Genomic DNA, 27,629 nt, shown 5'->3' with positions numbered 1-27,629 from the left:
CCCAAAGTACATACTGTTCCAAAAAGTCCCAACACCCTTAAGAACAGCTTTTTGGGAAGCTGCAACAAAAAGAAGATGAGAAAATAAAAGGGAGAGGAGAGAGAGAGTGTGTGTGCAAGAGCGCGTGCACTAAATTAAAGTGTTCATCCATTGAAGTGTACACACCAGCTACTGGGGATAATAGACCCTTGCTCTTGAAGCAGAAATATGTTATCCTGTGTGCATTTATTTGTTATTTTGAAAGAGAAAGATTGTGTGGAGTTAGTAAAAATCTATTTGGAATTTAAATAACGGCTACACATTCCAATTAACAAAGCACTGCTACTGAAGATGGTAGCCATATGTGATCTTCCTCCACCTCTGTAATGCATCAAAGAACTAAAAAGAACCAATCTAAGTTTAAATACTACACATCAGCCAGCCCCATCAGACTATAATATGGGGGGGCCAGGGGGGCAATAATTCTGTGGAATCAAAACATAGATTATTTTCTACTATACATTATATAGGGAAATAATTTGAAATGGGCACATTGTTTCTGATAGATCATAATGTGTGATTCTATATTACTAGTTTACTTCTATAATGTAATCTATACAGTTGTTCTAAGCATTATTATCCACACTTCTAGAGTAGGTTCCCTGCCAAGCTAGAGTCCCTGTTTTGGTCCAATAATCTAAAAAAAAAGTTGTTGTTTTTAAATGAGGACTATGTTATTTGCTAATTTCTGTTGTTTCCATATATCTAAAATCCATTGCAACTCAAAATATATATGGTAATGTGCCTCATCCAAGATTTGTAATGCAGTGGGCATGTTTGCAAAATGTTCATGAGCTGTTTGTAAATCAACTCTTTGGGAGGAGGCAAGACAGGTTGTGGTGTGTGCACGTAAGGGACAAATGCCTGTGTGCAAGAATTTTTCCAAGTGAGCAAATATAATTGATGGGGCATCTAGGAACCTAGAAAAATGTAGCATCAAGCCTACTCACACCTCTAAAGCCAGCCAATTACAGCCTGGCGTGAAATTAGACCTCTCTTTCCAGATGGATGCTCAAGTATTCTCTGGAGCGTTTGGTTGATTGGCCAGGTATGGCTTTTCGTGCAATGAAACTCCACTGACAGCCTCAATTGCTGAGGCTGCCTCTGAAGACTGCTTGGAAACTACAACTGGGGAAAATATAGCTGCTAGATGGTCAATTGGTTCTAACATGAGAGAACAGGGAACATTTAAAGAACAGTGTCAAAAGGCAAATGAATTGATATTGATTTCTATATAATTTTGTCTTTAACATTTTTATATGTAATTGTGTGTTTTTCTTTAGGTTGTTTGTTGTTGCTTCATTTTTTTGCACACCACTTACAGATATTTTTATATATTAAGCTGTATATTTTTATATATTAAGCTGCCAACGTAACAGTTCCTGCCAACCTAGCAGTTCGAAAGCACGTCAAAGTGCAAGTAGATAAATAGGGACCGCTCCGGCGGGAAGGTAAACGGTGTTTCCATGCGCTGCTCTGGTTCGCCAGAAGCGGCATAGTCATGCTGGCCACATGACCCAGAAGCTGTACGCCAGCTCCCTCGGCCAATAAAGCGAGATGAGCGCCGCAACCCCAGAGTCGAGAAACCCCAGTTTCTCGGCACAATTTTAAGTGCTGTTTCTGATCGCCAAAGCCCTAAGTAGTCTGAGACTGGAAAACATGACATCTACCCCAATACCTTTTTCTGAGGACTTGGTCTGAGTGTTTCTGCTTCTGGATGTGTTGACAATGGCTAGAGAGAGGGGCTTTTTATGACCCCTAATCTCTGGAATGCCCAACTTTGCTTGCCTGCCAGACAATGGGGAGGACTGTTTTTTTTTCCTTAGTTTTTATTAGAGTTTGATATTTCCTGTTGCTACCCAACAAAATTTGCCCAGTGTTTTATAATCCATTAACATTTTGTTGTGGTTTTATCAATATGTTGTTGTGTCCCTGTTGTATGTTAGTTATCTTAAGAATCCTTGTGGGATAAATGTGTAAAATACATTACTTGCACTCCCTGATTCAATGTCCATATGGCCCTTGTATAATATCTATAATGGAATTGCAATGCAGGATCATGCAAAATACAGAAACTTCTTTCAGATATAATTATGCATTTGGATTTAAAGCCCACCATCTTTTTAAGGCACAGCGATTCCTGAAGTGACAACATGGTCCTCAGTCTAGCCCTCAAGGGTTTCTGTGCAAAGTCTCTCTCTTTTTGGCCAAACAAGAAAACTACATATTTTTAAGTGGCATGCAAATGAGCTGAGAGGAACTGTACAAACCACGGCACAATATGAATATGCACAAATTTAACTGTTTCGGTTCAAATGAAAAAGTTTAAGAACAACAGGGATTTAGTCTCCAGAGAGTTACAGAAACTTGAATCATTTTAGACACATGTATTTTAGTTCAACCTCTATTTAAATTTAATTTTTTAGAATAGCACAGCAAGCTGTGCCTAATTTATAGAAAGGAATTGTGAGGGCAAAAGGGGTAAGTAAGCATGTAAAATCTGCAAGTTGATCTACTTCAAGCACAATTACTATACGATCAACTTTGACAAAGTGCTGCATATTAAAATTTGGTGCTTAGCTCCTTTTGCTCTTTGATGTGAAACAGCCTCAAAAACCAGTCTTAGAGGGAGACATGCATTCTCTCTTTTGAGCAGGTGGTTGGAGTCATGAAGCATGTGGTGCCTGGAATGGGCAGAGGATTTTAGGGTAAATAAAAGGGAAGGGATATTTACATCTTTCAACACTAGGTGCATCTCAGGCTTGATTACAAACTTATAAACAATACAGAAACTTTTTGTATTACAATTCTCTTCTGCAAGTTTGGCTTCTTTGCCGATAAATAAATGCTTCTGTTTTAAAAACAACAACCCCTTATTTGCATACTGCATTTATGCCACGTGTCCATTCATATATAAATCATGTAATACAAGCTAAACAACAAAGGGCATACAATATGAACAACAGATTATGTTGATTGATTGTGCACAATGTTGTAGGACAGCCATCACTGAGCCCTGCTAGACAACAGATAGTATTCTTACCTTCCGAGCAATCTCTCCCTTTCCTTTACTGTATGCCTTGTTTTCCAAGAAGTCATACACACAGAGTATTAAAGCTGGATAACATTTCATCACTTCAGGAGTTAACAAAAGCTAAGAAGTAAAGGAGGCAGGTAATTTTGGAAGGTGAGCATTTTGGTTCTGAATGATAAAACACTTTAAAGCACAGCAGAAATAAGATGTTTTAAATGCTTTTGCATAGCTCTTGCTTCCTAAAAGAACTAGTAGTCCTTCTCCTAAGCAGAATTGGCCAGTTCAGTCCCTCCCCCATTCAAAAAAACCCCAAACCCATGCCCTCAGAATAAGCTAGTATGTCTGTACATTTATTATGATTCCGTCTAAAAATATAAAGGTTACAGGAGTACCTTTACTCTCACATTTTAAAGGCATCTTCCACAAAAACAACTGAAACTGTGCCTAAAACTAGAATTGGTCCTGACCTCTATGGTGTCATGGGGTCACTGGATTGGGCTGCAACTCCACTTTGATCATGAGGCAGGACCAAAGACTCTTTGGGGAAGTGGGTGGCTCCCAATCAGTTTTATGGACTCACCAAGCTCAAACACTCATCGGAGTTTCAGGTAGTAAAGAAATAAAAGATGCCCAGTTTTCCCTTAAACAACAGGGCATAGAACATGTAAGAAAATGAAGAGGCACTGCAGTCCATATTAGGGAGTGGCCCCACTGACCCCATGATGTCACAGAGACCTACACTTCAGATCAGTACCAATTGTACTATCTTCTACTAGTATCTTTTTGTCTTTTAAAAAAATCTTTCTTTGAAGAATACTGAATGGAAAGGAAGTAAGATAAAAGGTCTCGCAAAGTTATGAAGGAATTGTAGAAAGAGGAAAAAATAGCTTGAGGAAATGTAAGAAAAACAGGAGCTAAAGGCGATGTGATGGCTTTGATCAAGCAGCAACAGAAAAACCGAATGGGAGCCGCCCACTTTCCCAGAGTCTTTGCTCTTGCCTCATGATCACGGTGGAGTCAGAGCCCAATCCAGTGACCCCATGACGCCAGTAGAAGATTGTGACATGTTTCATACCATCAAAAATAACTACTATGCCTGAAAACACTTTCAATTGTAACATATCATGTTATTGTTCCGCCCGGACACAGAGGTCCAGCTCCGAGGGCCTTCTGGCGGTTCCCTCACTGTGAGAAGTGAGGTTACAGGGAACCAGGCAGAGGGCCTACTTGGTAGTGGTGCCCACCCTGTGGAATGCCCTCCCGTCAGATGTCAAGGAAATAAACAACCACCTGACTTTTAGAAAACATCTGAAAGCAGCCCTGTTTAGGGAAGTTTTTTGTGTCTGATGTTTTACAATTTTTAATATGTGCTGCAAGCCACCCAGAGTGGCTGGGGAAACCGAGCCAGATGGGTGGGGTATAAATAATAAAAATATTATTATTGTTATTTCTTCCCCATTATAGTCAATGGGGAACCACACCCTCCCAAGGCTCTGGAACCAAGGTGACCCTCTGCTTAGTGTACCCAAGATGAAGCACAGTGTTGCTCCAAGCTAAGACAGCACACTTTCTAGGCCCTTGAAGTGGGTTCAGAGCCAATTTTCTTTCAGGGGACAGCTCTAATTGGAAACTAGTGCAGATGTTCTCGAATGAGCATAGTACCCTCAGACAGCCATGTTCTTGTGGAAGCCCAGCTGCTAAAATCTTCCAAGGGCACTTCAAAAACGGCTTTAGAATACACTGCAATAATTCGATCTTAATGTATCCAAGGCATGAGTGTTACTGTTCAGCCTCAACAGAAGCTGGCACTGAATATGAGACTATGCTGAGCAAAGCTTCTCCTGGCCACAGCTGCTATCTGAGCATACAGTAGCAAGGCTGGATCCCCTATGTCATCTTAACATTACCTTATGTGCTTCCTTCCAACACTTTTTTAAATTTAAAAACCAAATCAGGTTTCCAAAATACTGAAGATACCAATATCAAAACATAATTACTATTAGCACAATTATTAATAATTTCTTCATCTTCCTCAGCCACAACAAAACACGTCTCTCCCGCATCGGTCTCTACAGCCACAGGAGGCATTGCAACCTGCCAACAGTCTGAGTTTGACTTCACCCCAAAGGCACACTCTTCCACTGTCTCCAGAAACAGATGGGTGTCAAAAAAAAACACATAACACCGATAGTCTGAATACCTTGCAGCTACGCTAAACAATTTTGGATACAAATATTAGCCCATCTGAGTTATGAACTTTGCTACAAATTTTCAAGAGATCAAATTAGGACAAAAATTATTAATGCACACATAATGAAAAACTTGAATATAAGAACATACCTGCAAATATGCATTTAAATCATTCTTCCTTTTTTCTAAGAAGTCTCTGTCCATGTTGTTGAATGTTTTTTTACCAGGAAGCTTTAACATACTTCCTAGATTTTCAAACTAGAAAAGAACCCATAAATTTTTATTTTAAATACACACCTAACATCTACATCCAAACTGAATTACTATGCATTCATTTCATAAATACATTTCGGGTCCATTTCACATGCAACACTTCCAATCTATTTACTTTGTTTAAGAAATCAAGAAGAAGTTCCCTCATTCACCCCCAGATCTAACTGTGATGAGAAACATCTGGAATTTTACATCTGCACCAATGCTAAGAATGTTTAGCATCAACTGGACAGGTGAACAACTTGTTTCTAGACTGTACCACTTCGGGCTAACAATGTGGGTTCATGCAACTGAATGCTCAACCATGCAGAATAAAGGACCATTAGTTTTATCCGTTTATCTGTGAACACAAGATACCCTTTACATACAGGAAATGAAAATGTCAAGGATAGATTTAGCTTAGGTTTCTCCCTGACACACTCTTTTCCCATATGTGTGTGAGCATACAAGATACTTCTCTGCACAGTAATGTGATCCTAAATATCAATTCTGTAGTACTATCAGAACCTAGGAAGCTGCCTGATACCAAGTCACACCATTGGTCCATTTGGATCAAGGGTAGCCAATGTGATGCCCTCCAAATGTCTGTACTACAGTTTCCATCATCTGTGACTACTGGCCATGCTGACTGAGGCTGATGGGAGTTGTAGTCCAAAACCTCTGGAGGGCAGCATGACTCTTAACTGGCAACAGCTCTAAAGGATTTCAGATTGGGGGTCTTTCCCACCCATACCTGGAATTGCTAGGGACAGAATCTGAGACCAAAACATAAATTATCATTGAACTAAAAGCTCATTTAAATTAGCAATGCAGCTGAAGTTTGGAACAGGATTGTTTGGGATACTAACTTTATTCTGAGGTCACTACAAGCCAAACCATAACTTTTCCTAAGTTAGTACTTAGGTTATAGTTAGTTTATCCCAGCTCCAGTGGATTATCAGGAGCTCAGACCAGCAGGAGCTCAATGAATCTCTTTCATCACTAATTTCAATTAATTGAGGAAGCCATCTGCTCTTTCCACACACACATTTTAACTGCAAATATTACCTGCTCAATAATCCTCATGTGGAAGTCGTGGAAGTCACTGTAGCGACGATATGTTTTCCATACTTCATCACCATTTGGGGTTCGACGGCGAACACTGATAGCATATAGCGCGTATGTCTTGCCGTGGTCATTGCAAACTCCTGCCACAGTATATGGGTCATAATCAGCATAAACTAGCAATTTAAAACAAAAAACGAAAGAAGAAAAAAGAAACACAAAAAGAGGAAGGCGAAAGGGCAGAAGAGACATGAAATGAAGTGATGTTGGAAATGACAGGAAGTGGAGACAAAATGGACATGCAAACTGAGGAAAAAAACAAACTGCCTTGCTCTGTGTATGAAATCATAACATCCTATAATCAAAACAAAATAAAAAATCCTTCTAGCAGCACCTTAAAGACCAACTAAGTTTGTTCTTGGTATGAGCTTTTGTGTGCATGCACACTTCTTCTGAAGTGTGGTATCTGAAGAAGTGTACATGCACACGAAAGCTCATACCAAGAACAAACTTAGTTGGTCTTTAAGGTGCTACTAGAAGGATTTTTGTTTGTTTGTTTCAACTATGGCAGACCAACACGGCTACCTACCTGTAACTGATCCTATAATCAAGAGATACTTCAGCAAAATGTTTTTGTCTAGATCAGGGCAATCCAAGCGGCAACCTGAGGACTGCATGCAGCCTTCAAGGCCTTTTTGGGCAGCCCTTGACAACATTTGACACCTAGGGTCCTCCATTCTTCTTCCCAAAGCCTAATTAGCAGCTTTGCTAAATTTGCTAATTTGCTAATGAGAAGGAGGTGGGAGGGCTCTATTTGTACAACCAAATGCTGTATACCAGTATACAATGCAGCTGCATACAAGTTACTGCATTCATTTCTGGCAGTGAAGTCACATAAAATTTGCTGAATGGACGCAGGCATACTAGGAGTCTTCTGACTCCTATGATGTACCTGGGCAGGTACTTGAAAAGGGATATCAACAACAGGAGGTTGATCCCCCTATTCCATTGTTGGTTTAGGTTGTATCTGTAGCTACTTAGGAACTGGATATATCAAAGTAACCGAAGCTGTATGTGGTAAATACCGGTATATGAGGTTTGAAAGCTAGGGAGCAACAACGGTCATATATAGAAAATAAACTTTTGTGGGGACACACACACACCCACACTCCCACACACCCACCCACACACCCACCAAATGAAGAATTCCTGACTCCTAGGAAGTTGGTTGTGTCTGTAAAGTTGCCATAGTCAGTGGTTATTACCAATAACAGAATATGAAGTGTAGTGATAGATGCTTATTTATTTAGCAACTATAGGCATATTTCCACTTGTGTACGACCAGCATGAGCGCCCCAGCTGACATGCACACTGTTTTCAGTGCCAAAAGGGGGGCAGAACAGGAGATTCCCACATAAGTGGTGATTCCCCTGTAATATTAGGCCATTTAACTTACAGGCATGCTTCAGTTTCAATTTTAGGCATATTTTCATTTCAAGCTCTTTTTATATTGGAATCCAACTTACTGCTAAGGCAATCGTTCCATCAATAATTTCTGCTTGTGAAATTTGTCCTTCCATGCACCCCTAAATCTGTTTGAGAGGTTCCTACAAACTTCTGGAGCAGATCTGGGAGTGGGGAGACCCACTGTGTAAGTGGACATCCTTGATACTAGAATACCACCCATAGATTCAACAATTTAAAGTGAGTTCCAAATCACAGCTGAAAAAATGGTTGCTAGTATTCATGCCTGGAATGAAAAGAGCTGTTCCCATCCCTCTTTACTGTTTAAGAAAAATATCTGAGTGTGCTATAATAATACAAATGTTTGCTTGATGTAAATAGAAGGTGAATGTTAGATGTGAACAAATGAAATTATGGTGCAATACATGCAATTTAATGGTGGCATTATTGTACATTAAATGAAAATGAAACAAATGCAGTCTTATATTGAATAGTCTAAGGCATTCATGGAATTTCAACACAACTAAATGACATTTTAATAATATGGGAGGGGGATCCAAAATTAGAATGGCTTAGGAGCCAAGGAACTCCAAATAATTCCATAACCCCAAGAAGCCTATAGGCTTGCCTGGAAAACTGCTTTAAAACTAAGGAAAGTTTCAAAAGCTATTGCTAATATGTTATGAAGGGGTGCTGTGGCAGCTGCTCAAAGAAAAAAAAAACTTTTAAAATTTATGGGGCTACATCAAGCCCCTTCATGAGCCTTAAGCAGTTCTTTGTTCCTGGGGTTTGTGAATACCAATAACCAAGCAGGCCGAGATCATGAGGACAAAAAGGTTATGACGGAAAGTATTTAGATTTAAAAGAGGTACACGACAGCAGAGTTAATCAAGGTTTATGAAGAAAAGTAACACAACAGCCAAGATATTATGACCAAATATTGAAAGAGAAAGCATCACTACTGAACTCACCAGTATCTGAAATATATGCATGTAATTGTATTGACTCATCAGCAGGCACATTTGAAAGATCATCCAATGACTAGAAAAAGAATAGCCACAGTCACAATTTTAGCAAGAATGAGGAACTGCTTTGACAGACCAGGAGCCAATATTGTGCAGCATTTTATTTCTGAAAGCCTACAGTGGATGCCTCTACAACTTTGCAAGCAAAGATAAAAAATGGCGGTCAAATGCCATGATTGTCCTAGGCTTCCAGTATTCAGATGTATATTTTCCCTGGATATGGAGGTTCCACTTAGGTATCACAGCTACAAGTAGCCAATAGACCTATCCTTTAACAATTCCCTCCTAAGGCTGGTATCTAAATTGTATCTTATAGCAGATCTACACAATACTGAGAATGAGGTCTTCATTTGGAATGCAATCACTTGAGATTGTAGAGGGAAAACCATATTTCTGGATGCTTTCTAAGTAAAAACAGAATGTCCTCCAGGCAATAAACTAGCTTGCCTGAAAGGTTAGCATATCCCTCTCCTTGATATGTTAATAAACTAGCTTCAAAACAGATCACTAGAAATAAAAATAAAACCCCCACCAATTAAGTCCCACCAGCATCAATTAAATTTGCTTCTCATTAATTATATAAGTAAAGCTTTAGTTACATAATCTCCCAATTAAACAATTACAGGTGTCCCCCACTTACACGGGGATTACATTCCAGGTCCCCATGGGCATAGGTGAAATCACATAAGGTGGGGAGCACCACACTTTAATAGGGAGGGTGAATGGGGATGAGAGCAAGAGGATGAGGGAGAGGGAGAGAGGCAGATTCACCCGGGGCCACTGCCCAGCTTGTCCCAAGCCTGCAAGCTTGACTGCTTGCCTCTGTGTGAGCCAGTATGCGAAGTAGCAGTGGACAGCCGTGGAGGGTGAGGGCTGAGAAGGGCGCTAAGCATTACTGGTGCCAGGATGGGGGCACGGATGTGCAGCAGAGGTAGGGAGAAGGTGCCTCCCGCCCTGCTTCTGGTCGATCAATGGCTGCAGTCCTGAGCAAGAGAAGGCCTATTTATTTACTTATTTATTTTGCAGTGGCCTGCATAAACGCAGTCACGTATGTGTGGGATATGGGAGCGTGTCTGTAGTTTGAAATGACAATAGAAAATGCTACCAAAAAAATGTTGCTATGTTTTTCCTGCAACTATCCTTACTTATCTTTGGCAGAAGCCCAACGTAAATTTAGGTGGGTGAAATTTTCCTGGCCAGGATAAAAGTTGTAGGAAAGCTTCAACTACCAGTAATTTCTGTTAAGAGTCAGGAGCAGGGTCAGAAAAGGAGATGCCATAGGATACAGTTGTCACAGCTATGACCTTTCTCTTATTGATATCCTCACTACTTTTTGTTACTGAATGACACTGCTATACAAGCACCTGTATGTTCCCCACCCCCCATCAGATAAAGAGTCACGGATGGTGATATTTATTTGGAAATAGCACAAGGAAAGAGTCCTGTTCCCCCTACCCTACCCCACCCTGCCACTCCTGCCAACATTACAGTTGAAAAAACACACTTACCAAATTAATGCTGCCAGTTGGAGAACCATTGAATGATTCTGTCAAAATAAGAGACAGAACTGTACGTCAAAACGTAAATGTTTAAACAAGTTAACATGCAAGGTGTTACATATCAGGATTTCTTCCTGAGTAGAAAGTGTAAACTAAGATCTAATTACAAAACATTACTGACATCCACATAGTTTAACTTAATGATGAATTTTAGGATAATCTGAAAGTTGCATGCATCACAGTATTCTTATTTAGATTAGAATACGGTAAACTCTATTAGCAGGCATGCAAGTATGGCCCCAATTTTAAAACTTAAAGGTATTACTAATCTATACCACTAGGTGGCAGCAAAGCACACTTGTTATTTGTCTACTACTATCATATAATATTACCCTATTTGACATATTCATAATCAGGAATGGTTATGGTAAAAAGTTTAATGACTTCCATGCAGGAGAAGTCTCGGGTTGCAAGTACACAACCCATCAGAGGAAGGCATATAAGCTGGAGGAGGGGAGAGGCCCCACAGCTATTGCAACTGTTCTGCAGGTACTAGACCTATAGACAGCTGCCTAGAGGCTATAAGCATGTGATCATCAGAGCACTGTGGAACTTGCTGCAAGTGCTTCTCTTGCCAATGGAGTTAACTATCAGATATGTGTCTTCCTTATCTAGGATGGGCCACAACAATACGTGTTCATACAGCAGAACTTAACTTAATATGACAAAGCACGGGGGAGGGGGGAGAAATTGTAGAATCACACTTGAGTGTTCTTTTATTGAGCAAGCTACAGACTTTTTGCTACAGACTTGAACAGCTTGCAAGATAGTTTGATATTCAGTTTACTAAGGGGCTGTTTGTAACATGTCATAAATACCAGGATGAAAGAGATTGGATACAGATCATAATTATATTTTGTGATGTTTATATATTTATCTTCCATACCATAAAGTGTATAGTTTATCCAAAGGAAACTGTTCTCTATTCATGCACGATGCAAGCTCAATGCAGAATGACTACACATTTTAAAAGTCCTATGGGTATGGTGCACAATTAACCCAACAGTGAAACTTCCTTCTGCTAAGACAATCAGCGCCTGTCATCTTAAAAACACACACACATGCACACGCACACAATGTGGGCTCCCTTTTGGAAACAGGAACTGAGTAATCAGGTTGGGGTTTAATGTACTTTGGTCTCATTTTACTGGACTTATATACACCTTGGTTCTTATATCGTTACTGGGCATACAGGATGAGACGGAGCAAACATTTAAACAGATTGAAAGACATCACACAGTAAATCTGATGCTGCAATGATATCACAAATAAGCATAAAATGTAACAATTGAAGTCTGGAGTAAACATTATTTTTATTTTACTTATTAAATCTGTATATAGCCCTTCATCCAAAGATCACAGGGTGGTTCACAACATAAACTTACCCCCTTCACCATCATCTGATCCTCTGAAGCTAGGGTCCTTTAGCATATCTAGCTCAGCAAGCATTCGGACGTAGAGGACATTCAGTCTGAATGAAGGATAGAACCGCTCGTCCCGGAGCATCATATCATATACCTTATGGAATTGAAAGTTCAGTATTACTCACAATTATGGAATCAATCAGATTAGACTTTCAAAGGTATCCTAAATTGTGGGGGAGCACCCAAGGAAGAATGGCAGGTCTTAATGGGTTGAACAACATTGCTTACCCAATTATAAACCTGAGTATCTCAATTCAGAACACAGCTCGGCTTTAGGTGCATGAGTCATGGCAAGCCTTCAGCTCACAAACTTCCCACCTCCCCTTCCCTTTCTCCTTCATAAGCACTGTAAAGCTTCTGTTTTCAATTTGTAGTGAATCCGTCTCCCTTTTCATTCATACCATAGTCAATTAACTAATGAAGGTCTAAAGCAGTTAACTAATGAAGGTCTAAAGCAGAGCTTTCCAAACTTTTCATGTTGGTGACACTTTTTAGATATGCATCATTTTGCGACGCAGTAATTAAGTTTTACTAGCAAACCACAGGTTAAACTAACCACTTTCCAGCCCCGGGAGGAGCGTGGGGAGTGCTCGCGGGACACACCTACACACTGCAGCCAACACACTAACGTTTCGTGACACAGTTTGGAAAGCTCTGGTCTAAAAACTGGGTCAATGTTTAAACTAGCCAAGCAATTTCTCTGCCATGCTGTTAATAAAGCAGTGTTCTCCACACAAAATTGCCCCCAGGATTCTCCAGTCTGCTGGGCTGCTGATGAATTTGCTGCTGTGCATTTTGGAACTGAGAAGCTGGGCACGCCCTAATTAAAGCTTAGTCCAGTTATGATCAAATTAAGAGCAAACTCAACATGGCACCCTAGTTGACTCTGAAAAAAAGGAAGCGGGGGAGAATTCATATGTGGGGGCACACCATTTTTTAGATGTTTGGTACTTTTACATCTGCCACGAGCCACAGAAAGCAAGCTACAAGTTGCATGTAATGGAAATGCTGCAATATTTCTGGAATACTTTGAATTTTCATCAAAAATCAACAAAATCAGTTCTTAGCAACCAACTTCCACCAATACATATGAAAAGGAGAATTAACATACTATACCTTTCTCTGAATCTCATCAAAGATTTCAGGGGTTGGATCCTCACTATTCAGTTTCTCTGCCAGTTTTGCAACCAAGGTATCATCAATATTGACTCTTGGTGATGCCTGCCATAGAGAACTCAATAAATTTGTGCACCACTTGACCTTATTTTAATGCTATCCATTTGTAAAAAAATAAAACTCAAATTATTATTGTTGGGGGGGGGGGTGATAAAGCTAGAGATAGACACCTAACAAGTAAAGACTGCAAGAGTTATTTTCATCAAACCAAGATCACTAGTCAAGGGAGAAAGATGTTGAGTTATAAGTAATTTCTAGAAATGCTAGTCAGGACCTACCGTTTCCACCTCTAACTCGTGGCAAGAGTGAAGCAAGGAAGATGAGGGGATGGTGCCTATAGATGGCATTTAGTTTAATGTGCTTCTTAAAATGTATCTGAAGAAAGTACATTTCTTAAAATGTATCTAAAATGCATGTATGTTAGTCTTGTCTCTTCAAGAGAAATAAAAAAGGGAACCAAACAACTAAAGACTTTGTCACATTCGGTCTGAATCCCCAAATTCAAACTGACTTGCTCAAAGCCAAACATAAGGAATAAAAATGAAGGACATTATTCTGAGTAAAAAGTAAAGGCTGATCCTCTATAGTTCAATTTTATTAAGTTCATCAGGGCTTCTGCATCTTCAAATATTGGACTGAGGTTCAGCAGCTTGATCTTAAGGTGCCCATGCAAACAAACAAATGTTTATAATACAGCTATCATACATCTTAATTTTCCTTTAAAACCCATTCTTACCTTCTCTGACAAATATTGATCATAAATTCCAACTGCAGCTGACTTTAATAGGCCTTTGGTTTCTGTAGTCTGATGCCTTCCATCTTTCTGAAGACTCAATAGCACTTCCAGCTGCTGCTGTGCTGTAACCCTGTATCCTTCTACAGTCATCCAGAAAAAGAGATGTGCTTGGCCGCCCATCTGCTGCATGTAATCTACAAATAATAATTCAGTCATATCTATTAGGATACAAATATCCTACCCAAATAATTTGCCCTGAAGAACTATGGCAGATAAAAAAATTAAATTAGCAAAGTGATGCTGATTTTGGATCAGAATAATTATAATCAAAATTATATGCTCAGCATATTTACGAACAAATTGTTCTGAACTTTGGTGTGTACATGCTGCTCCCTAAGTCCTATCTACTGCTTCTTTGCTGCTCTGGAAGGAATCATGCTACTTTAAAAATGGCAGAGTTGACAATATATTGCAGCTCTTTAGCCTTGGAATTAAGTGAGCTAATCACTTCTTTTTTCTTTTTTTTAAGGTTCTGCTCATCTGTGTTATATAGTATGGACAGCAAGGTTTGGTACTGAAGTGGATGAGGCCAAAATTAATTTCTCCTCTCTTTATAATTCATTAGTGCCTACTGCAATATATGATGGCATTTCATAGTTTTAAAAACACACAACTACAGTACTGTTCTCTTACCCATAAAAAATTGTAGTGCAACATTGTTAACAAGAATGGTGTCCAGAGGGACTGTGCAAAGTTTTCCGAAGTTTGCAGCCAGTTTCACAGTATCTATTTCCTGGATAAAGACCACATCATGTTAATAGGTTCCTAGATTAAAATCAATATACAATCACAATGTAAAACCATTTTAGTAGCATCATGCGTGTTTTCTTCCCAAGAAACTCTCTCTTTTGCCGTAGCAATATTTCCAGCAATATGGAAAGTCTGCTGCCCTTCAGCTAATTGGGGTGGGGAACCTGCAGCACTCCACATTTTGTTGCAATCCAACTTCCATCATCCCTGGTCACAGGCCATACTGCCTGGGGCTGATGGGAGCTGGAGTCAAACAACATTTTGAGGGCCATAGGTTTCCCTTCCCCCAAACTAAGTACAACTGGGAAACAATGCAGGGACTGTGCAACATTCTACTATACACTTCAACATTCTATGCTTTGTTAAAGGCGTTAGGAATAGATTCATTGGGCTGAGGAAGTCATTCAAATTATGATGCCTATGAAACTGTCAGGAACAGTTCAGCAGTGCTTCCAATACCAAGCTGGTATATAATGGGCTTTGATACTAACTAGGCTTCGTGGGGGGTGGGGGGGTGGAAGGGACTACAGAGAGCATCAGCAACCATAGCCTCTGCTCTCTTCCTCTGTCAAGAGCATCACATGAATGGAACTCCCACCATGTCGGTGTGGGACAGAGGCAGGGGACCAGGAGAGTAACCCAGGAGAGGAGACCCGCGATGTTATAGATCAGGGACATCCAACTTCCAAGAGACTGTGATCTACTTACACGATTAAAATCTGGCAGAGATCTACCCCTTTTGGGGGGGGGGGTTCAGGTCAAAAATATGAAAAGAGGCACTCATTGAGAGATCACTAATGAGACAGTCAGCCTCACTAAGAAAACTCCGTCTTCTGTTCTAGCAACCTAGAGGACGGGGTAAGGGGCTGGGGCCGGAGGGAGGAGCCAAAGATCGATCACGATCTACCAAAACCTAGCGGGGATCAACCAGTCGATCCCAATCCCTGTTATAGATTATACGTATATACTTGGATTGATTTTAACACATTCTAGGAGAGAAAACAAACTTACTTTTCCTGACTGCAGCCTCAGTATTCTTGAATCACATACTTTCTTCACAAACAATAAGCTATTTATCTGATTTTTTATAGTGTTGATATCTGAAAACAAACACACTAAGAAGTAAGACTCAAAAAGACAGGAAGTATTTGGAGTATTACAATATAAGTATTGCTTAAAGCTGTCTGTACAGAAACAAGATGACCAAGAGACACTGAAGCAGTGATTTCACAAATGGAGGAATATATTGATTATTATTTTTAACTTAACTAACTTAAATGAGACAAGGTTGTTGCAGAGAAAACAAGCTAGGCAAATAAATGCTACCAAAGTGTAATCATCATCTCTAGCATGCTAAGAATTACCTCAAACAAAAAAAAAGGTGCTTTTGCATTCCTTGTCTGTGCCTTCTAATCCAGTGCACCTCTTAAAATATCAAAAGTCACGCTATTTAGCTCAGTTTGCCTAGCCATTCAAAGGGGGGGGGTTACATTTTATGAAAACACACTTGCAAATATGGTTTTCCCTCCATGCATCAGCTCTCAAACTAAGAATTCTCAGTCCTTTACATATTTAAACCAAGTAGTATGTTATTGATGCTTTAATTTGCACATGTAATTTAAATACTAACCATCTCCAGCTGTATCTAAAGATCGAAGATACTGTAGTTCTTCTGCTGCTTTATCCCTTACTGCTTCCAACTCCCCTACTTTGTCACTTACTTTAATAATGTTCATAAAGGCCTCATAGTTGCAAATTGAATCACGAATCTAATGGAAATGGAAAAAGATAATACATGTTAATCTACTGCTTCTCAAGCAGACTAGACTGATATCTCAAGACATACAGGTGAAACTCGAAAAATTAGAATATTGTGGAAAGGTTCATTTCTTTCAGTAATTCAACTTAAAAGGTGAAACTAATATATGAGATAGACTCATGACATGCAAACCCCAACATTGCAATTGTTAATTTGGGGTTCTCATCAGCTGTACGCCATAATCATCACAATTATAACAAATAAAGGCTTGACATATCTCGCTTTGCATGTCATGAGTCTATCTCATATATAAACTCCAGTAGCTAATGAAAACAATTGCTTACATAAATGGACTTTTCCACGATATTCTAATTTTTCGAGTTTCACCTGTAGTTCCTTTCAATGCATTACAGTCCAACCTTCCTTTTTAAGTTCCCCTCAACTGGGTGTTTGTTAAATCTTCATATTGCACCTTCTAAGCAATAACCTTCATAACCCAATATTCACTTTCCTGTTATTAACACTGAACAATTCTCCTAATTTCAAACTATGTTCCACTTCTACTAATGCTGCTTCAAAAAATTAGTAAGTACTACCTTGAAAGAGATTAACAGCACTGGGTGTTATTTTTAAATGATTACACTGTCAACTTCTACAATATATCTGTTCTTATTTAAGTATATTAAAAAGTGAGAACATAATGGCTTGGGTCCCATCCCATCTCAATTTTAAGCAGTTATGCTTAACTATGTTTTACAGGTGAACACACAGTATGATGGTGTGCTGAGCAAAGATTGCAGCTGCTGCCACCCTGCTAATAGCTACATCATGGTTGAGATTAGTGTTACGTCCAAACCCAGGTAAACTAACAACAAACCCTAATTGTAAATTTTGGGGGGGGGGGGTTGAGTGGGACAGACTACAAGCTGGGGGTCGGATGCAAGCACTAAGCCCAACCGTTACTTAGCTCCTTGCAGTGTGCCAGGAATGGAGGAGAAGCAATGTGGGTGTATCATCATCAAGCTTTGCATGCAGCTTTAATTCCTAGTTTAGCTTAACTCTGGTTTGAAGTGACATGTAAACCAGCCCTATGTGCATAGACAAACATTCTAAAGATACTGTTCAAGTGTAAAAAGCTTACCATCCATATGAAATACTGATTAATATAATCAGGATCACTGAGCTGATTTATTAATGGAAGAAGAATTCCTCGAGCAAGGATTTCCTGAAAAATAAGGAACAATAAATTGGCCAGACCTCAACTAAAGCTAAAACTAACGCAAAACAAGCCGAATAAAAAGAAAATTAAACAAGAAATAAAATTCACTATCAACTTTTTTCTAGAAAAAATATTCCAGAAAGCCACTTTTTGAAGCCTTGTCAGCTTCAAAGAGACAGATTTGTAAACCTATACTGTCATACTTTGGTTTTCAAATTTAATCCGTTCCGGGAGTCCATTCGACTCCCAGAACAGTTTGAAAACCAAGGTGTGGCTTCCAATTGGCTGCAGAGTGTCCTGCAGACAATCAGAAGCCACACTGGACATTTGGCTTCCAGAAATTGTTTGAAAACTGCAACAATCATTTCCGGTTTTCAATCGTTCGGGAGCCGAAATGTTCGAGTTCAAAGGTGTTTGGCTTCCGAGGTTCCACTGTATTTATATCCAAACTCAAACTGACATAAAAGCACCCAAACAGAGCAGGGTCGTCTTCCCTTGATTCAGAGAATGCCAGTAAGGCCAAGCTCCTTTTACTCCATGCAATCATAATAATGGGGGTGGAGGGCGGGGAGAGACAGAAAGACACACACACACACACACACACAGAGAGAGAGAGAGAGAGAGAGAGAGAGAGAGAGAGAGAGAACAGGGCTGTGTCAGTTTTATCCCGACTCCATCAGCCCAGCAGCAACCCACCCACCCCGCCACCGCTCCACTATCCAAATATTACTAAAGAAAGGTGAATTCTGCTGAAGATATGCAGAAGCACATCATGATCTGGAATGCTCAATGATCACTTGGAGTGCCTACATGTGTTCAGCAGGCTTTTCTATTGCAGACATCTCAACACATAGATGGGGAAGGGAGAAGGGGAAGCATTGCTGGTGGTGACGGGGCAACAGGTACAGCCTTGTTCTCTGCCTTATTGCAATCGCAAAAGGGCTCATGTTTAGCAATGTAATCTTACAAATGTCTTGTCAGGGGTAAGAAGCAGCTGAGCTGCTCAAACAGGAGATAAGGGTTTAATTGTCATAGCTGGCAACTCTGCAGGGCTGGAGAATCCTAGTATTATTAGCAAGTTCTGCTTTGTACTTAATGGGATACAATAGAAGATGTGACCTCCCTCTATAGCACAGGGAGAAAGGTTCTCAAATAAACTGATATTTGCAGAGCCTTCTGACTGATTCTCCACTGCAACCTACCAACCAATATAAATTCCTTCCTCCCCCAATTTATGATGTGACTGACAAGCAAGAACTCTAGGACTTAGGCGTCTTGAGAGGCTTGCCACCACTATTCCAGCTCCATCTTCAAGTCAAAACATAATTAAATATGTAAGTTAAAGATGGAATTCCTTTCTGATCTGTATTCAAACACAAGGGAGCGGGAAAAGAATAAAGAGGCAAGGTTGAAAATAGTACTGAAAAGTGTAAGGAACTCTAATAAAACAATAAATTGCCGAATGCATTTCAGCAGCAACCTTCCTCAGGGGAAATGAAATGACAAACCACAATTCAAAGAATGCAAAGTTGTTCATAATCAAATTGTATGTTATATAAAGTTACATATTATAGTCAGACAGACCATTTTTAAAATTTCTAAAACCTATAAAACATAGAGTGTGTCTTAGTAAAGGTAGCCCTCCACCTGTACTAATCATAAAACAAATCATGCTCAGCCATTTCTTATGCACTTGTTTTTCATTAAGACTATAGTTACCCAGTGCAAAGCCAATGTTATAATTGTAAATTGCTCTATATACATAAATAAATTAAAATAGTGCAATTCTATACATGTCTGTTCAGAAGTTAAGAAACATTTAATTCAATGGATGTCATTTTGATCAAGGATTATATTAATTTAAAAATATTACCATACAGCAGCTCTTATGTGGTATGCTGAATGTACATGTAATTAATTTTAAGATTAAGGATTAATTTTATTAATTTGCTTACCTTTTAACATAGATTTAATATAACTAATGACTATGAATACCATATACATTTTGCATTGTTAATATTTTAACATTGTTTAAATTATGATGGTTCATTCAGTGCCCAAGGAAGGTTTCCACAGTCTACTGGGCAAATTAATATTCTGTTAAAGCTTTTCAGTACTATTTTCAGGCTTGCCTTTTCTTCTTCTTTTACTCTTCTATATTTAGAGTTAACTGACTGTTTGAAATTAGAAGTTATTTCTCTCTTAAAATATCCTCTTTCTTCTGCTCCTTCAAAAGGTACAATACTGTATGCATCCTTTGTATAACAGGCGTGATCTAGCTCACCATGAGTGCAGCAGCTCCACCCATATTTCCAAATGCCCTTCCTGCCCTTGTATGTATATTAGAATACATACGGGAAGGCAACGTAAGTAGTAATAACTTCATCTAGCCTCCCCTTGGACATGACAGGCTGGCCATCCCTTAACAGCAAGCACAATGCGAGTGAACATGAGCATATACAAGTGGTGAGTATACATGTCTGGTGGTAGTGGTGGCAAGGAGAAAACTGGGCTTTAGTTGTGGGAACCTTCCTTGCTTGGGTACCCAGTGGTGGACGGCCATTTCATTTTTAATGGTCTTTTTAATCATTCCATTTCATTTTTAGTTGTTTCACACTCTACATTCATATTTAACAGAGGGACACTATATTGGCCTACTCAGAAATGAGGTAAGTAGGTACAGGATAGCAACCTAAGTCGTTTATACCTTAAAAACAGATTACTGAAATTAAACAGAGAACTGCAAAAGCTTTCATTACCAGACAGATCTAGATATAAAAATCTTATGGTGCCTGATTATATAAACATCATACAGTTCCTAGGCTAAGGAGTATTGGACACTCCTGGAGTAGGGTAGGAAACTAAATTTACCCTGACAAAATATCTCATGATCTTGTTCTGGAAGTCTCCAGGAGGTAGCAATAAATACAGTAAAACTTCACACAGATCCCTTAGGAATCCTAAAGGTACAAGATATAAAAGAAAACAGTGGATAACAAAATCTAATATTGTGTTAAACATATTCCTTTCAAATATTTTAAGCATTAATAGAAATCATTATGTACTACAGTAAATCCCACCACCACATTTTGGATGGCAATAATTCAGAAAATCACTTCCTGGTAATAGTTTTCTAGGAATACAATATTAGGTTGCAATATATAACGTACAGCCACAAGTCTCACTTCTAAACTAATAGAAAAGCATCTTATTTTTCTGTTACAAATATATTATTCCTACTACTAATTAATAACAAAATTCAATGTCAAACCTATGCAGCAGAAGTACACTTATTTAATACGAAGGAATAACAATGATCCACTTAGAAATCTCAGTTTATTTCTAGGAGACTGGTTGCTGCTCTAATTTAATCACAACGTAACTGAAGAAAGCAAGGGGGAAAAAACCTTCTTCATCTTTGGGAGATGTGCAGACGAGATCACGGCAGACTCTCTTTTCCGTTTCAACTTCAACTTCAAAAAATGTATTTACAAGGTCTTCTGCCCCATCTAAATAGAATTGGAAAATTTGAGCACATCAGCTACACTGAGATTCTTTTTCCAAATGAACCTCTATGAGAAACTTCTGAACTATTTAAATATAATTTTGCTTAGCAATTTAACTTTCTTTTCTCATGTGTGACAAGATATGTATTTCATAATGAGGAAAATCTTAAAGCTCAGTTCAGTGACTACATTGTGTGCACTTCCACTACAGTCAAAACAGAAGCCAAGGGTTCCAAGCCAGGAAATGGCCACAGCAGGGACTCTGGTCCTTGTGTTTGGTAGCATACACAAAGAATAATCACCACAACTGCTTTCCTTGAAAATGGAAGTCTGTGTGACAGGAAGCAACTGCTCTCTCATCCATTAGAGTACAGGCTGTACTGTAATTTGTATTTCTGATACCATAAGTTTCCAGTTTAAGTGCTTAGATCTTTCAATTGGGAAAATCACCAGAAGACTAAATTTTTTGCATCCAAAACCAGTGAATCAACTAATCTGCCTTTTCAAGCAGACTTATGTTAGCTACCAGTCAGAATACATTTATCTAGACAGAGAAAAGAAAGCTTCTACTGCGGAGGAGCAGCTATCTTGCCCAATGACTTCTGTCAAGACAGAAGAGGGCTGGCATACAATACTGTGTTCCCACAAAGATAATTTCCTGTTCCCTTTGCCTGCCTGAAAAACCCTTCCTGGGGAGCAAGAGAATAGGAAATCAGGAGGAATATGAGTGGAGACAACTTGCACTCTTGTGTCAAACAACGGAACCCAAAACGTTTAAACCTGATATTTATTTATCACTAGTAGATACATATTTAATGCCAAACTAAGGCACTTGTGGCAATTAAAACCACTGTAAAAGAAGATAATGCACACACTAAGCTCCTATCTGTAAGATAACAGCAGCTGAATGCATTGAGAAATAGCTTTTACACAACTCAATTAATTACAAATTTTAGCACAACATATGAAAGTTATAGGCATTACCCTTAATCTGATCCTCTTTCTCTGTTATCCTTTGCTGAGCTTTTCTGAATACTCTTAGATGAGTGGTAAAATCATCTACGAGCCGGGTAGTAAAATAAGGCTGCCAATCTACTTCTTTTGACCTTTCAAAATAAAGAAATACTACATAGACATGATGTTATAAAACAGAAAGTGCAATTTTAAACATGTTTTCTCACATTGTGCTCAAAAGTATCCTTACTCCCTAGTAGCTTAAAGTTTGTTTGGAGAGGGTTTTTTGTTTGTTTTGCTTTGCTTTGCTTTGTTTTACAGTGAACTGTTTTGGGAGAGAGGAAGTATGATGAGTAATATTAGCATGTCGTTGGTTACAAAAAAATGAATTCAAGTAATAACAATTCTTTCCAGTACTTAAGTTGCACATAGCAGAATACAACAGCAGGTGGCAACCTTACATAATAATGCTGTTCAAGGCCTCTCAAGCACATGGATGGAGGAGGAAGAGATCTAGAAAGCTGTGATCCTAAAGTAGACACCTTTGATTGAATTGGCCAGGAGGATCAATGCAGAGATCAGAGCAGGGGCTTGCTCCAAAACTGTACTTTGCTGAATTCCTATTCTCTTACGGAGTTGTATGTAAGATGGTCTGAACTTTGCCTTTCTGTTTCTTTTATTTCAGCCACCTAAGAGCCACCACTACTACTACTACTACTACTACTACTAATAATTTATTATTTGTACCCCGCCCATCTTGATGGGTCTTCCCAGCCACTCTGGGCGGCTTCCAACGTGTGCTGGTCTCCAGCCATCACATGTGTAGTAATCGAAAAAGCAAACCTTGGTGGTGTGATGTTATTCTCAGGGAAACCTTGCCTACATTTTATGAATTTTATACTCAATTGCCCCTAAAACTAAGGGGATGTCCCATTACTCATAAATATGTAAAATGTACATTAAAATTCCTTTAAGGGCAACAGCATGTCATCCAGACCCATCACTCTCAGAAAGACTTGCTGCATTGATTTCAATGCACGTGGTGGCAGAAATCTTGCATATAATCAAACAACTCAAGCATCTGGAATTACTTTTTAAATACATCAAAATGTGACAGAAATACAGCCTTTGGACCACCTCATGTTCTTTTCTAAATTTTTATGTTATAAACTTCTAGATTTTAAAGGAAATATATAGTTTTCTCTTTGAAAACCCATGCAGAAACAGGATGGAATGGAACTTGGTCTTATCCCATGACAAACTTTCCCAATATTTTTTTTCCTGGAACTATCCCTATGCTAGAGAGACAAAACAAAACAAAAACCAATCCAAAACGTATGGCATTATGATCTGTAAGTTATTAGTAACACCTGGTGAACAATCTAACCATTCAACAACTGAAGGTTATGATGTTAAAACTGTTTTGTGTAACACAATAAAATGTGTACAGTTCTGTGAAATAAAGTATCTGAAGATGTATTGGATCTAAATAAAGAGTCCCACCTAAAGAAACTTGCATTTAATGCCTAAAGGGAGATCAAGTAAGTTTGAAATGGCTAATCAGCATCTGTACATATTGGGTTAGAAGCAGATTAATCTAGTTACACTTTGCTCCCACTGAAATCAAAAGGATTTAAATCATGACAAATGATTCACATTTATTTCAATGAGAACTAAATACAAGTAATCTACTGTGGCTCCAACCTATCTTTACATTTTTAATAAATGCTGAAAATATGAGCTGGAAAAAGATGTCCAACTTCTTCCTGCTTGTGAGAACAAGCAGTGAAACAACTTATTATATTTTAGTGAGCAGAAGTGAGTAATGTTAACAACTTCCAGGATATGAAGGGTCATATTTCACAGTATAAAGATGATAATATTTGGCTGAATTTCACAAGTTACACAGCACCTTATTGCCACTTAAATAATTTCTCATGGTGAGATGAAAAAGTGGTTTCTTTGATCAGTAAACTGAAACAACAAAATAAGTTCATACGTTTCTCCTACCATTTGATATAAGCAAGTTTCCAACAGTTGTTAATCATCATATGAAATGTCAATTACTTATATACATCCAGAGATAGCTCAGTTGGTAAGCATGAAACTCTTAATCTCAGGGTTTTGAGTTCAAGCCCCATGTTCGGTAAAATATTCCTGCACTGCAGAGGGTTAGACTAGACAACCCTTGTGGTCCCCTCCTATTCTACAATTCTATGATTCTAGGTCGGAACCTATGAAATATTCCCCTTCACAGCAACCGGCAGTAACACAAACTCACAAAACATGATATATGTGTGCAACCTTTTGTGATACCGTCTGTTTTTATTGCATGCAACTTACTGATATAATGCAAGGAAGCATTATGGACCATTTTTAAACTACTTTTGTAAGCTACTGGGATAATTTTAGGGAAAGCTTTCATGATTTGTTTGAAAAACAAAAGTAATTCTTACCTAGAAGAAAACTGAATTAGTGCATTTTGGAGAGCTTGCCTGATTTCAAGAAGAAAAGATTCATCGTCACTTAGTGTGTAATACCAATACTGGACATAGTCACGCAAGGAAAACTGGATAACCTAAAATTGTATTAAATTAGATAAATAAAATATTAAAACATTCATGTGTGAAATTGTTTCTACATTATCTGAAAATTGTGCTAAACAAATAATGCTTATAAGGGCTAAAGCTGTGATACTGGCCTGGTTCACACAACACAGTAAACCAAAATTTACACAACTTTGTGGTGTGTTTCCCTCCTCCCTGCTGGCATTTGGAGAAAACAAACTACGATCCTTGGCTTAGCATTATATCTGAATTAGGATTCATGGTTTGCTTTGCTCCTAGCAAACCTCAATCTGTAGCCAAGGTTTGTTCTTGGGTTGCTGACCATAGTTTGTTAGGAGCAAAACAACCCTTGATGCTTCATGAACAAGCAGATAGAACCAAAAGCCCCATCTTAGGTGTCATTACAATAACTTATCAACTGTAGTTCATGATAACATGCAAATGAAGTCATTATTGTGCGACACAGCTGTCCTTCAGATTGTGAGAAATCCAGAACACTAACATGAATCGCAATTCTGGGTGTGCTCATGATCACAAGCACACTGCAGAGCTCTCCTGCTGCTGGTCACTGAACACGCTGGCACAAGAGTACTTTACCTTTCATGTTCTGGATCACAGCCACTTGCTTAAATTCAGAGCTTAATTAGGCTTATCAGAGTGAGTTTTTTTGCCATTATCTTGATTTACTTAAAATCAGGTTGGTTACAGTTGCATTTACACAGTGACTCTTGGTACAGTACATCAAGGGAGAAGGAATGTTTGTGCAGGAGAGAGAAGGAACATATGTTGCACGATTTCACAAGTCCACTCCCTAAATGCCTAGTTTATTCTACATCTCTGTTACATGACAATACTGAAAAGCTTTTTCTGACTAAAGTAGCAGTCAGTGCATTTTTAAACATGGCATACTTCACAATTCCTTTCCCCAAACCTACAATGAACTGCGGCCACAGGTACCTATGATGTAAAACTGCCATCAATAGCGTTTTCCAAATCTTACAAATATCTCCACAAGGCTTACTTTGCTTTTTATTTTAATTCCACAAATCTTAGAATTAAGCACTTACATAAAGGGGTTATGCTCTCATTAACAACAACAATATATAAAAGCTTGTTGTTGTTAATGAGAGCTTAAACGCCTTATGTATTTTGCAACAGTAGAGAATAATACAGGGGGAGGGGGGAAGGATCAAAGCTTGAAATGTTAAGACAAAACAGCAAACAGTAAATTACGCTTTAAATCTCCAGATATCCAAACTAATCTCAGTATTTGTCTAGGAATGATGTCAATGACTCAAAGACACCAGGTCATGAAATCCACCCAGTGCTAATGCAAATTTACCACCCCCCTACAAAAACATACAAACCCCCCACACACACACTATACAGAAGTTTCCCCTTAGCTAATGAGTACAAAAGTATTTCCACCTCAGTAATCATGCTGCTTGAAAGCTTTGAAAGACTTTGAAAAAAAAAACCAGCAAAGCTATTTTGCATTTTGAGTATGACCCAGGGCAAGCCTTGCGTACATGTCCTCTTTCCTTCTCTTACTTAAAGTGGAAATAAAGGAGATTAGAAATCTCCATATCTGTTTGCAGCAAATGATAGTTTACAGCTTGGTCTGGGATCCTAGTTTTCTTTAACCAGAGTTTGTTGAGTTTGGATTAAAGAGCAAACTGTGGTTTGCTGCAAAAAAGAAGGAATGGAAGCTTCTAATCCCCTCCCCTCATAAATGGAGAAGGGATAAGCAGAGTAGGGAGTATGCAATTTAAAAATCCATGCCTGTTCCTATCACTGCATTTTATAATTGATTGGAATGCTTAATATATATTTTAGCCCTGATAAAGAGTTCTGCTCAAAATTCATAGAGCATTTGACTCTTTTTGGAGGGGTGGGGTACCATTTATTAAATATTTGTGTCCTCCTTTACATCCACAAGTGCATTTCCTCAAGGGTGCAGCACATGTCCTTTCAAAGCATGAATTTACATTAAATATAATGTAAATATAATACAGCATCAGAAAGCCTTTAATTTTTCAAGTTCTAAAAGCCAGGGAGCAAGCAAGAGTAGTGATATACATTCCTTAATTGAGGAAACCATTATTCAATTCTAGATCTTGTTTGATGCTTCTGTAGTTCTGTGCCAGTTCTGTGCTATCTGTTTCTGGTTACATACATTAACCATGTCTGGGGCAAAGACCGTAAGTCAAACAGTAATCATCGTCTGCCCCTTCCCCCCACCCTCCACTTCAACCAGAATAACCAAAGTTTACCTGGTGATAATTCAGAGCATAATCTAAGCATGTAGAATGGCTGAATATAAACCATACATATTTTATTGTTTAGCAACTAACAACTGCTTCAGACCATAGTTTAGCATTACATGTAAACCAGCTCTTTTATTAAGACCTTTTGGAGTGGACTCACAACAAGGAATGCAAAAACAATCTGGACAAGGTATTATTTAGCCAGTTTGTTTTCTTACATTTTTAACCCACTTTTCTTCCATCATGCATGCCACCTTGGGTACCATGTGGTACTCTGGCAGACACTGATTCAGGGGCTAGCCAGACACAGACCTGCTTAGCTTCAGTAAGATGGTAGCTTTAGGTACCTTCAGGTTATATTCATGTACTTATGGGGGAAATGTTTGTACCGGCTATCTACAACTTCAACACATATGTCAATAAATATATGAGACAGATGTGATCCAACGAAAACACTAGTAAGTCCTTCAGTTCCTTGGGATAAGAGTCAGAAAGTCCGAGCTGCTTCAAAAGGGGCTAACCACATTTAGGACATGATTTCTTACCTGATCTATCACCAGAAAGAATGTGAAATGTAAATTGG

At 38.7% G+C, this 27,629-nt stretch overlaps 1 protein-coding gene across 3 annotated transcripts in view; it reads right to left on the bottom strand.

Annotated features, from left to right (window-relative positions):
- The window catches only part of SNX13 (sorting nexin 13), a 63,593-nt gene that overhangs the window by 11,303 nt on the left and 24,661 nt on the right, over positions 1-27,629 (bottom strand). For 2 of the 3 annotated variants that reach the window (XM_033165645.1, XM_033165647.1), the window contains 16 exons: positions 24,669-24,790; positions 22,243-22,364; positions 21,160-21,261; positions 20,624-20,712; positions 17,675-17,758; positions 16,405-16,543; positions 15,786-15,874; positions 14,658-14,757; positions 13,965-14,158; positions 13,169-13,273; positions 12,014-12,146; positions 10,578-10,615; positions 9,016-9,085; positions 6,584-6,756; positions 5,414-5,521; positions 3,083-3,193 (listed from right to left, as the gene is read on the bottom strand). In XM_033165645.1, the coding sequence (XP_033021536.1) occupies positions 3,083-3,193; positions 5,414-5,521; positions 6,584-6,756; positions 9,016-9,085; positions 10,578-10,615; positions 12,014-12,146; positions 13,169-13,273; positions 13,965-14,158; positions 14,658-14,757; positions 15,786-15,874; positions 16,405-16,543; positions 17,675-17,758; positions 20,624-20,712; positions 21,160-21,261; positions 22,243-22,364; positions 24,669-24,790 (1,779 nt within the window). The remainder of the gene's footprint in view (positions 1-3,082; positions 3,194-5,413; positions 5,522-6,583; positions 6,757-9,015; positions 9,086-10,577; positions 10,616-12,013; positions 12,147-13,168; positions 13,274-13,964; positions 14,159-14,657; positions 14,758-15,785; positions 15,875-16,404; positions 16,544-17,674; positions 17,759-20,623; positions 20,713-21,159; positions 21,262-22,242; positions 22,365-24,668; positions 24,791-27,629) is intronic. The other variant, XM_033165646.1, reaches the window with a different exon arrangement.

This window comes from Lacerta agilis, chromosome 12 (assembly GCF_009819535.1).
Source record: "Lacerta agilis isolate rLacAgi1 chromosome 12, rLacAgi1.pri, whole genome shotgun sequence".
In the NCBI taxonomy this organism is placed as follows: domain Eukaryota; kingdom Metazoa; phylum Chordata; class Lepidosauria; order Squamata; family Lacertidae; genus Lacerta; species Lacerta agilis.
The sequence above is the reverse complement of the archived record's forward strand: the minus strand, read 5'-3'. Positions and strand labels throughout refer to the sequence as shown.